Source organism: Oryza brachyantha, chromosome 5, assembly GCF_000231095.2.
Source record: "Oryza brachyantha chromosome 5, ObraRS2, whole genome shotgun sequence".
NCBI lineage: Eukaryota > Viridiplantae > Streptophyta > Magnoliopsida > Poales > Poaceae > Oryza > Oryza brachyantha.
This window is the reverse complement of record NC_023167.2, coordinates 14,790,009-14,803,137: the sequence shown is the minus strand read 5'-3', so window position 1 is coordinate 14,803,137 and position 13,129 is coordinate 14,790,009. Positions and strand designations below refer to the sequence as shown.

The 13,129-nt window shown below is 39.1% G+C and overlaps 1 protein-coding gene across 1 annotated transcript; it reads right to left on the bottom strand.

Annotated features, from left to right (window-relative positions):
* Nucleotides 1-897: 897 nt before the first annotated feature.
* LOC102711622 (ATP-dependent zinc metalloprotease FTSH 8, mitochondrial) lies at nt 898-6,936 on the bottom strand. Its single transcript, XM_015837133.2, has 8 exons — nt 6,616-6,936; nt 6,288-6,504; nt 6,129-6,203; nt 5,046-5,179; nt 4,123-4,611; nt 3,209-3,976; nt 2,282-2,509; nt 898-1,574 (listed from the first exon to the last, which is right to left on the bottom strand). Exons 1-8 carry the CDS (start codon nt 6,682-6,684, stop codon nt 1,098-1,100), a joined length of 2,457 nt encoding a protein of 818 aa, XP_015692619.2. The 5' UTR covers nt 6,685-6,936; the 3' UTR covers nt 898-1,097.
* Nucleotides 6,937-13,129: the final 6,193 nt, after the last annotated feature.

The following is a 13,129-nucleotide window of genomic DNA, read 5'->3' as shown; positions in this document are numbered from 1 at the left end:
GCATGCATTCTTCATTGAACTGAAGACCTTCACAACTCTCTCAATTCCCCCAAAAGAAAATTCTCACTTTTCATGTCTCTTTTCTCTACTTCCTCCATTTCATATAAGTCATATTGGGTTTATAGTAAGATAAAACAAAATTTGTAGACAAATGTAACAATTACTTTCAACGTAAAATAAATATGTTGTAAAAATATATTTAAATGGTGGATTCAATTAAACTAATTTAGGGTTGTGGATATCAGTATATTTTTCTATAAACTTAAACTTTAAGAGATTTAATTAGATAAATATAAAATGACTTATGAAACTGATGAAGAGAGAGCATATTAGTTTGGTAGCATGCACAAAGAAATTTCGCTCTTCTAGGAAGCATGCTGATGCTGTAGTTTTGAAGAAGCGTGGTGGTTGGTTACAACAATATGTCAAGCACAAGTACCTGTGCCCTGATCAAACGGCAACTATCTACTTGTACAGACGTAGCCACGTAGGTTCAATTGCCGACTAATATGAGCCGAGTATTCTGACAGCTAACTCCCCAACACATAATCCTTGTCAAAACTTCTACATTTTTTTCTTATATTTATAAACCAAAATTTTCATTTTTCATTTTAATTAGAGTTAATTTTAAGATTTTTTATCACGGATTAATTTTCAACCCTGTCTTTTAGATCAATAGAACACATATATAAAAATTTTACTAATAAATTGTTATGCATTTGCAATATGCTGTTTTATTTTGTTTATTTATAAAGCAAAAGGATGAGATCATGAAATCACAAGTTATCCCGCTTGTCACCACGTCAAACGTCAGACTGGAGGGACCCTTTATCTTGAGAATTCTCGTCAGTGAGATCATGAAATCACACAAGCTCGGTGAAGAAATGACGAACACACAAGCTCAAATCATGATCCTCGACTAGCTCTTTGCATTCATTAAAAAAGGGAAACGCCATGGCCGGCCGTGAAAGCCAACTGGGTTCCCACATTAGCGATTAGACGAGGGCGTTAATTTATACAAATTTTCTTATGCTGAAACAACAAACAAGAATCTATCGAATAGAAGTGCAATTTACAACTGTAAATTTGTTGCAGAATTACGTGGGTACAACCTCACCAAGTGAGGGTGTTCCGTCATCATCAGGCTGAGGATTTTTGACCACTTCTTGATTCTTATTGTCTTCGTCCTGGAAACCCTGCTTGAACAGGTCGTAATTTGTTGGCTCCACTGCCTTGAAAGGCCGCTCTCCTAGTACCCTGACCAGATCGTCCTGGTGTAGAACTTCCTTCTCAAGCAGCATTTCCGCAATTTTGGCTACTTGCTCCTTGTGCTTCGTTATCAGTTCTACTGTGTTTTTGTACGCCTTGCCAACCCATTCCCTCACCTCATCATCAATGATAGACGCTGTTTGGTTGCTGTAAGGTTTGGTCATTTCGAAGCCATCGTCCCTCTGCGGGAAGGACAGGAGCCCAACCTTTTCACTGAAACCATAAACAGCAACCTGCGCATAGGTCATTTTAGTAACTTTCTCCAGGTCATTCTGAGCACCGGTGGAGATCTTCCCAATCAAAACCTGAAACAAGATCAATTAGAACACCTCAGTCTCAAAGATATCCTTTCACTAGCAATATTGTGAATGATTTGACAGCATATACATAAAATCACATGGATATAGTGTAACACAGCATTGGGCGTAAGCTTTATACAGGCTAGGTTCTGATAGGCAGGTATTTGTTTTACAACAAGTAATATGTTCGTTTGCAAGAAGCTGGAAACACATGAGAAAATCAATGTGAACTAATCAAATGGCGTGATGGCAATGCATGTTGACTGTCAACGTACATAGCAAACAATGCAAGAAAGTGCCATGTCAAATGTCAGGATTTATGCTAACCACCATCAGTGTAATACAAATAGATGCACAAACATCAATTTGCCTTTCTGGTTGCATTCAAATGAAACCAATAATCGTATAGGGTTAAGAGTCTTGACTAACTGAATCAGCCAGAGTTCATTAAAAAATTGTGATATTACTCATATTCACCAAGCCATCGTAATTGAGCGGTGAAAATAAATCTAGTTAACCATAATTTTAACTTTTTACAGTTATCAAATGCAGTGAAGACTGAAATTCATTATAAAAAAAGCCATTTAACATGTATGGCTGCCATAAGAAGACCGATAGATATTATGTGTCATCAGTAGGAATTTCAAAGAGAAGTTCACAAATATTAACTATTTAACATAAATCAACCATAAGAATGTAAAAGATGGTGTTACCTCCTCTGCAGCTCGGCCACCCAATGTCATGCATGTCATATCAAAAAGCTGCTCTTTTGTCATCAAAAGATTTTCATTTGGGACATACTGTGCAAAGCCTAAAGCAGCAGTTCCACGGGGAACAATTGTAACTTTCAGAAGAGGCTCTGCATGCTCTAAAAACCATCCAGCAACAGCATGACCAGATTCATGGTATGCAACAGTGCGGCGCTCCAGTTTGCTAATTACCTGCAGTTGGATTGACAGGCTCAGTAAGAAAAAAATGTGGTAAACATATCTATACATGTTGAGTAATTACTATGAAATAAGTTAAAGATAAAAAAACAGTAATAGCATTGGCATTCCTATGGGAAACATAGTGCAGATATTTCGTGTTCAAAGCCACATCATTCAGAACTCTCTTGGATACACTTAGCCCCCTCTATGTCATTCAGTAAGGCCTATAGTTTTCTATAATTTGCATGTAGATCCACTGCAGTCTGCTTATCTATATATTTTACATTGTTTACAGCACTCTCACCTAAACATTCATGTAAATTGACCATCTAGTCATCCACATGAACTATCATGTCACATTCCCAAATCACTTAACAAAGGTCTATTAGAACAAGGGCATAAAAAAGGCGCTAAGTGCTAACGTGTTTTTTAAAATAATAAACAGAACTGTAGTCAATAAGATCAGTAAAAAAATGTGTATAAAAAGAGTGCTAGGCTAGTTATAACTTCTATAGTGAGTGGCCCTTCCGCTTTGATCTAGTTGTAGTTTGTATTGTACTAAATTGATAACTAATTCACATGAGCACTATACACAACTACACAATGCATGAGTGATGTGTAAATCAGGCATTGATCAGCTTTCGCAGGTTGCCTTATTGGTTGACACTGTGGAGTAAATATTATCTTCAAACTGGCACATAATCACATTACCTTGTTTTTCTTCTCCAGTCCACCAATAATCCTATCAATGGCAGACTCAAAATGCTGCATGGTAATCTGAGTTTCCTCACTTCTCGCAGCAATTAAAGCAGCTTCATTACACACATTGGCAATGTCAGCTCCAGCAAACCCAGGTGTCAAAGCTGCCAGCCTTTGAGAATAAAATGATGGTTCATTGTCAAGTTTAAGTTTTTTAAGATATATGCGGAATATTTGATCACGACCCTTTATATCTGGCTTGTCAATTGTTATTTGTCGATCAAATCTTCCAGGCCTCAGCAACGCTTTATCCAGAATATCAGGTCTATTTGTACCAGCAAGAACAACAACACCAGAAGTTGTACCAAACCCATCCATCTCTACAAGGAGCTGGTTCAAAGTACTTTCACGCTCATCATTTGAACCAGAAAACCCTCCCCGGCCTCTCGCACGACCAATCGCATCGATTTCATCAATAAATATAATACTAGGTGCACACTGCCGAGCTTCTTGGAATAAGTTCCGTACTCTGGATGGTCCAACTCCAACAAACATTTCCATAAAATCTGAACCAGAAATAGACAAGAAAGGCACACCAGACTCTCCTGCTGTAGCTTTAGCAAGTAGAGTCTTGCCTGTTCCAGGAGGACCTACAAGCAAGGCACCTTTGGGTATCTTAGCCCCCAACTCTTCATACTTCTTAGGATTCTTAAGGAAATGCACAAACTCCATAATTTCTTGTTTAGCTTCATCACAACCAGCTACATCCTTAAAAAACACCTGGAAAACAGGAAAGCAGGTCACTATATGGCTTTTATTGTACCTTAATAATGGTTCTTAGAGCTTGATAAGAACTTTACAGAAGAATAGCAGATGTATATATTTCAGTCACCTTCAAAGTGAAACAGAAGAAAAGATGAACTAACCTTATTTTTGGAATTTTTGTCCATCTTTGTCACCTGAGCTTTTCCAATATTAAAAATACCACGGCCACCCTTGCTGCCAGGACCACCTCCAATATTAAAACCACTCTGCATTCTTTTGCCCATCATATATATTAGCCCAACAAGAAAGGCTGTTGGGGCAAATCTCATCACTTCTTGAAACCAATTTACTTCAGCGATGTAAGTTACTGGAACATAATCATGTGGATCTACTCCCAAAGCTTCCTGGGCTTCCTCTAACTTTTCTTCAAAGGAATCAACACTGCCAATATTGAAGTAATACTTGTATCTACTAGGCGTATGCCTGCTTGGAACATCGTTTGTGGTAACAATGGCATCGCTGTTCTGACCTTGGCTATTTGACAGTGGTGAACTCCTGACGTAGACCTTTGCCACTGATTTATTTGAAACAACAATACGGTCGACTAAACCAGGTTCTAGTAACTTATTCTTGAATTCCTGGAAGCTTATCTGCAGAAATTAGAAGACAGATCTCTTGAAATGACAATAAGATCAAGAATAATAGCCTGTCATAGATTTAAAAATAATAAATATGCAAAACACAAAATAAGCTATCTGCTATCTATTGTCTGGTGTAGGCACAAGGTGAATCTATCTAAAGAAACTGCCAGTATTTTCTCTACCATTTTTCAATCTAAGATAGAACCTCATATGGTGAGAAGAATGTATCCCTACCATCTAGATCTGATACTGCTTGTATTCATTATAGAATGCTAATTAACTAATTGCAGGAATTTGACTGGAATAGGTATAGCTTCTATAGTCCTCATGCAGGCAACAGTTTTCTGCCAACAACATTTTCTGGTATTTACAGGATGTCAATCATGTGTACAGCATAGCAACTGAATATAGTCTGCCAGAACTCAGAAGGGAGTGAAACTTACCTCCTTTTGCTCTGATGAGCTCGACGATAAAGATGAGAGCATCAGTGCAAGAAATAGTACAGGTGCAAGAAAATTCTGCAGTTGCTTTATGGCAGTCTCCTGGAAATTCCATTGATCGTCTGAACTGGACTCTTCTGCATATAAAAAGAAATTACAGTGTTATCAATGGTATAGTGGCATAGCCATTAACACCAGTATGGTGAAAATCAGTCAGAGCAGCTAAAAATTCATCCAATAAGCAGAATTGGCAGACAATATGTCATGCTAACAGAAATCAAATGGTTAATTCTCAACATATACTACCTCCATTCCAAAATATAAGCATTTCTAGGCTGTTTAGCATAGATTAAGGAGATGTCAAAAGATTCATTTTTAGTCATTTCAGTGATCAATTTTTGAACTTTGAATTGAATAAATTCCCTATCTGAGCATCTGATTAGCTCTTGAATCATTGGAATAATTGAAATCGTGTGTATCATTGCAGAAATTTTTATATTGTGGTACAAAATTTGAATCCTATAATACTTATATTTTGGGACGGAGGGAGTAGAAACTATAGGCATTTCAAACCTATGATGGCAAGTTGGCAACAATTCTAACAAATCAGTCACATAACAGCATTTTAGCAAATGCACAATGATGCATTAAGGATTTATTGTGTTATCCAAATGAAACTTGAAGCGCTAGTATGTTTCTTCAGTTCAGCCTCTTAAGTTAGGTAACGACTGATTGTCTGATTTTTTGTACTTAGTTACAATGTATCCCTGAAAATTTGTCAGGTGAAAGGGATCTGGTTTGCATTCAATTTTCCAGAAACCGGTTAGCATAGTTAATCTGAAAACTAACAATCGGCATAGGCTAAGAACCCATCATCTGGTTACTATGCACAAGCTACGTTCTCATTTTACATCAGTCAGCTAAGCACTTCTAGCACAGAAATGTAACACATGCAAGTTATTCATCTTGTTTGTTCAACCACGCCAATTTGGTTCTGGTGCATAAAAGCTGTGCATTCTACTAATTCACAACATGATCAGCATTCTCTACACAATTAGTGCACACGAGATAAGGACGGGAACTTACGCTTCGAATCAGACTTGTTACTCCCATCCCCCTTTGGCGCCTCCTTCTTGCCCTTGGGGTAGTAGTTCTCGTAATCTAAGAACACGAAAAGGCACAAAACTCTTAGCACCTAGACCTAGAGCCATCTGAACCGACCAACAGAGCGGGGATGAGACTTACTCTTCTTGGACCCGTCAGAGAAGAGCCTCCGAAACTGCGGGTTCGCGAGGAGGGACCTCCAGCCCCCGGCCTTCCCCACGGCGGGGCTCCCCAGCGCGGCCGTCAGGTACCCGCGCACGAATCCCAATCCCAGCGCGCCTCCATCCCCACCATGGACCGATGGGAGCAGTGGCGGCGGCGGCGACCGGGTCCCGCCTAGTCCCCCGAGCGAGAAACCCTAAAAAAGAGCCACCAACACAGTCAGCCCCGCACCTTCGCACCCCCAGCCACGCGGGGCGGATTCACGGAGATAACAAGAGATACAGGAGACGAGGCACGGGTCACTTGCCTGGCGCGCGCGGGACGAGGAGGGCGCCGACCGGCGGCCGAGCGCGCGGGCGAGCGAGGCGAGGCTCATGGCGGCAGCGCCGTGCGCATGGGGCGGTGGGCGGCGGCGAGCGGTCGGGATCCGGACGCCGAGACGGGCTCCTAGATTTTTTGCTCTCCTTGCTTTCTTTTCTCTATATTTTTTTTCTCGGTTTCTCCTCGCCGAGTGCGTGGCCGCGTCCTGGGCGGGTGGAGAAGAGATCGATCGCCGCGGCGGCGGGGGCGAGGTGGGGATGGGGAGGGCGTTGCGTTTGTTTGCCGAGACGCGAAGGCGACCCGCGGTTTCGGGAGCGGACGGGGGCGCTCACGGGATTCCGAGCTCCCTTTTCGGGTGTCGTTGCGGCGGTTCGGGCCGTCGGATCGGACTGCTTGGACGGTGGGAGATCGCCAGATCGTTCTGGGCCTTTTTTTAACACTTATCCGTCCCATTAGCTAGGGTAATCATTCTGTCATTGGGACATTGGATGATGATATAGGAGCCGGTAAGAGCAAATTTTTACCAGGATGGTCTCATAATCGGTTACAAAAATTTGACATATTAACTAATCTAATATCCATCCATATCATAGTTAACCATGGATTAAACCATCCGACTATATGCATATTATATATCTCCTCTCTAACTTATTATAAATATAAGATGACAACTTTTATATATTATTTATGTCATTATATTGCACCTGTTCTAAATTAGCTATTTTTAGAGTTCATAGTGTTTTGCGATATCAGTATTAAATATGATTTAAAAAATGTCATAATATTTCCTTGGGTTTTTTATTTGATATTGTTGACTTTTAAAATATATATTTGATCATTCGTTTTTATTTTAAAAATCATATAGTTATTTATGATTTGTTGTGGTTTTTTAATATTAAAAGTACTTTAAGCGTGTGTTATATTTTTGTATATCTTAAAAAATGAATAAGACGGATGGTCAAATTTAAAATAAAAGAATAATAAACATCCAACTAAAACTTTTCTAAATGGCAAGAGGGCTTTATTATAGTGTATGAACGGTGATTATAGCATCTCCCTCTTGATGATACCAATTGAGGCGATCTAAGCTGAAGCGTGTAAGCTCAACGTCCAATTGTTACAACTTGCAACCTGAAAAGGCCAGGGAATATATATGAAGGTCATTCATTAGGAAAAGCAGCTGATTACGTGCCAGTCACATATGAAAGAGATACTGTACCGTGAGTTCATTAATCGTGCATCCAACGACCTTGTTTCCCAAGAAAGAACTTCATGCTTAACTATAGTACTTCGATTTTCTTATGGAAGAACAAGTCAAACAAGGTACGGTTGCCATGGAGGGAGTTCGAATAATGGTGCGCCAGGGAAGCGAAGATAGCGAAGCAGTGACGTCTGTTGCGAGGGCTGGATCGCCTTGGCTTTTTGGGTTCAGATTATCCGTGCATCTGGTGCTTGTTGTTTGTCGGTTAGACACCGGATAACATAAATTGATATAAATACTGGTATAAAAATTTTAAATCTACCCTAACTTTATTTACCGGGTCCATCTCTACTAAAAAAAGAAACAGATAAAGAGATAAAATAAGAAAAAGAAACAGATAAAAAGATAAAATAGAAGTTTGATTCGTGATCGGTAGAATCAAAACTCTAAGATGCACCTAGATCCCCACCAGTGCTATATAAAGAGATGGATAGAGGAGGAGGCGACGCTCAACAAAACTTTAATCTCTCTATCATTAGAAGGGGATTGTGAAGTGATATAAGAAGAAAAGAACAAAAGACAAATTTGACTTTAATGGCTTCTTAAATAAGCCAGTAGATCAATTTAATTCCGTATTAGCAAAGGTAATCAATATTAGGTTATTAGGAATTAACGTTGGATTAGATAACCCAACATTGCGGTATCAAAGCAAACTTAGTCTTTTTTTGATCCCATCATATCTGAGAGAAGTCATCTAATCTTCGAATTGATTCGATTTTGTGCAACTATATTTAATTTGGATCGGTTTTAGGGTTTATGTTTACTGTTCGGGCACTGTTTAGATTCAATTTTTTTATTTGTCAATTTTTTTCAACTAGTACAATTAGCAATAGATTTTGTAACACTTCTTGGGCAAAATTTGCCGAACCAATCGACCAGCCCCTAGGCTGAGAAACCTTAGATCGAAAAAATTCCCTGAAATTCCATGAGAATCGGAAACCCCATTTTCGAAAAATTCCCAAATCATAAAGAGTTTTCAAATTCGGATTGGATTAAAATTTACCAAATTAGACCAGCCATAGGAGGATATTCACGGCATCGGCCCCTTGTCGTTGAGCAAAACCCACCGGCTACCGGAGGATATTCAACAAATAAAGGGCTCAGCTTGGCAGCTTGGGCCACTTTGTTGGTCATCTTGTTTCTAAAACATACTACCTCCATTTTATATATGGTAAGACTTTCTAGCTTTATGTAAATTCATCAATTGATAAATATATATAATTTATATATATGTCTAGATTTCTTACCATTCATATAAATCTAAACAATACTAGAAAGTTTTATATTCGGAAACGGAGAGAGTATTAATATGCAGGAACAATCCCTATTGGCCATTTGCAGGAATTGATGGACAAAGAAACCGAATTGGTGTCTACCCAAATGAGTTGGGCATAATCCATGCATATATACCAAAACATAGTAACAAACCCTTCGTAGGTGATTTGTGTCACTTGTCACGGTTACAGCAACTAATGTGACTGAAGGAGCTTATTTGGGTCATGAAAATCTATTGGCAAATGTTAGGCTTCTTACTTTCTTAGTGATTGACTTTGAGCACACAACAGACACACGACAGCTTCATGAATCATCAGCGTGTGACAGTTGATAACTTGATATAATGACATCAGATGAAATTGCAGCAGGGAACGGCCGGGTGGCCAAATGTAACTTTTTTGTGCATCAGGTTGCCTGGTTCGTAGGAGTTAGCGCTGCGAGTATGCAGTGCACTCGCTGCACAAGAGCACACTGCCCCTCCCTGAACATGTAAGAGCAGTTACAATAGCAGACTATAATTTAGCTATAAACATATTTTAAAAAGATTAGAGAGGAGAGAGAAGTGTAGCGAGCTATAGATTTATATTTAGCCGAAGTACGGACTCCAAGACGCAATATGTGTATGACAGGTGGGACATACAGTAATAGTGTATTATATATTTTGTAAGTAACTATTATACAAAATGGCTATTAGATTGGCAATAGATGATTTGGAGCTGGTATTTGGCTATACTATTGAACTTGCTTTAAGACAGATTCAGATTTCTTCCTAAACAGGCAGGTTTAGGTTCAGTCTTACGACTTAGTATCTTTTTTGTTCTAAAATAAATTTATTTTTGAACAATTATTCCATCAGATTTTGTAAGAATGGATATTAACATTGAAAGCAGATGAAATGAACAATAATTACAAATGATGTAAAATAAACTAAGATTAAAATCCCAAAATTAAATACAAAACTAAGTTCTAAAATTTAAATTTTAGTTTATACGTATAGGAATAGGATGTTGCTAAAACCATGAGGCCCTTAAAGACTTCAGATATCCTAGGAATAATCCAGGACGGCCACACACCATTGGGCATCATTTGTGACGTGGTAGGGTTAGTGCACGCATAACTCCAGCCAGCACCTGGGAGCTAGTAGCTAGCAACCTTCCCGTCAAATCTTGAGAGCCATGCACGGCAGCCTGTTTTCATCCGAACAGTCTATTTAGGTGGTGTTTAGTTGCCAAATTTTTTTGGCAAAAACATCACATCGAACGTTTGACCGGATGTCGGAAGGGGTTTTTGGATACGAATGAAAAAACGAATTTCACGGCTAGCCTAGAAACCGCGAGAGGAATCTTTTGAGCCTAATTAATCCGTCATTAGCATATGTTGGTTACTGTAGTACTTATGGCTAATCATGGACTAATTAGGCTCAAAAGATTCGTCTCGAGATTTCTTCCATAACTGTGCAATTAGTTTTTTGGTTCATCTATATTTAATGCTCTATTTAGGTGTCCAAAAAATTTAATATGATGTTTTTGGAAAAAAAATTTGAGAACTAAACAAGCCCTTAATCATTTGCCAAACGAGTCTGTAAGGGCATTCGAATTCAGACTGCTGGGCAGAGTCTTGATCGAGAAGGAAGTTGGTTGGCTGGCTCATGTGGCAAGACAGGGCCGCTCGTCGCATAGGAACCGCATGAGTGCCCTTTTAAAGAGCTGGAAATTTCGGTTTACAACTGTTAGATTAGATATGTACACCCGTTCAGAGGCGAAGCCAGCTAAATATATCTTTGGATTCATCTTGATTACACGCATAGCATAGAAAAATATGGATCGAAATAGTGTTTTAATAGATATTTTAGAAATTTTACCAGAATTGTCCGACCACGAAAAGCAAGCCTAGCTCCGCCCCTGTACCTGTTTGCCAAGAATTAATCTAGGTCCATCTTTTTATTTCTATTTATTTTTAACCTTAAATTTAAAGATAGTTTTAGATTTTTTTTATTGTTTATTTATCTTTGATTTATATCGTCGAGAATATATATATATATACATTAATTATTTTTGTTTATCAATACGCCGTTTCGGTTTTTTTTATGAAAATATCAAGTGATGGGCTGATGGCGCTGGTAGACAGTACGGTCAATTGTATCATCCATCTTGATTCTTGAACATGGGGTGTAACCATCCATGTTTCGCCCGACGGCCGGTCGCGATTAGTTTTCCTCATGCTCTTCTTTCGTGCGGCTGAATGATGATGAGAAACCTGACTCGAGCACTCTGCACTACTCATCAATCTCAGGATCGAGAGGAGGCGATACTTGGACAGCAACTCGAGACTGACCAATTGCAGTTTAATACTGTAGGGTCTTGTAGCTCGTCTCGACCATCCTTCCGTAAGCTTGGTTCTGACGCCTCAAGAGAGCGAGTCTGTGAGTGAGTGAGTTCGTTAGATCCAACGGATGCAACCACTGCCTCCATGAAGCCAAACGCCTCGACTTACGTGATCTAGCTAGGGCGAACGGTGAAGACTGAAAGAAATTTTGGTAATGCTTCTTCACCTTGAAGACAGATAGTTGCAGATGAATCAGCCGGCCGTTTGTGTCGCAGCTAATTGGCGGTAATGTCTTTTTTTTTTTTTTTGTTCACGTCGCCAACCAACAGCTGAATCTTGTTGATTCACGTGCAGTCGTGCGCGCAGATGGTGGTGCAAATCAACCGCTATTTTATTTCCCTGATGTACTCATCTTGTATTGCTAACTAAATGGTGCTTTACTATAGACCAAAAAAAAACTATGAATGTGCTAGTATTGTTTGAAACAAGTTAATTGTGATAAAACAATTTCATCCGTATAGATGTCTTTGCACGATAAGCTTGTATTATAGAGCTGGAACAATTAATGTAGAAGGATATTTTTTACATTAAAGGATGTGAAGTAATTGGTAAAATAATCACCATAAGAGTGGGGTGGCAAATTCAATCGTCTTCTTTTAAAAAAGTACAGAAATTGGATGAATTTTTTTGGTCCTTCCTTGGTTTCTTATTAGGCGCAATGGCACCTAAATCGATCACATATACTTAACGAACCAAACCAAGAGTGTTATTTGGGATATGAAACCTGATATCAAGTTAAATTTATCACAAGAACAGATCTTCTTAAGCAATAAAATTGCCATATTTAATTGCCTTTGTCCATTAATAGTCATAGGCTCATAGCTTAGAGCCTTACACGGAGGAGTTTCAGCAGAGATGGATTACAGTGTCACTTCTAGCTAGTATCCTCTGCTAAACTATGGTAGGAAAAACCATTATATGCATTTAAAGTTGTTCTCTCACCTTAAAGCATGAGATTAGTGTTTATTCAGATATGTACTAGTTGTTGGTCTCCCTAACCTCCATGGCCTCCCTTTGTTACTAAGACAGACATAATGAGACACTTTAACTGGGTCCCAACCAACAAATCGTATCGGATCACAAGGCAGCATACACATCCAATCCGGCAAAGCAACAAGCTCCACTGCAACAACCCCACGGCTCTAAGCAACACGCCAAGAACCATACACACCTCGTGCTTCAATCTATTTTTTTCTTCCCTAACAGTGTGGTTTTAGTTTTGGCATCCTGAGAAAAGATAAATGGCAGGGAAAAAATGGAAATTTTAGAAGATCATGAAGTGACGTTGGGGTCCATAGTTTTCTTGAGAAGTTCACAAAGCAAAGGACGCTGCATTCTCATTCAGAGTTGCTCATGAAGCAGGATATTAGCTAGCAGCCACTCATCTATGGAAAAGAAAAATGAGTACAGGCAACCTTAAAAAGGTTAAGGAGTTTTCACAGTCACAGTGAAGGTCCCATAATGCTTTCAGAAGTGACATCTCACCTTATTGGACTATTAGTAGTGGCACAATTATGAGATTATAATGTGAGTTTTAATGATTAATGGCACACAACAGTGTAAGTAAGCTCCAAAACTG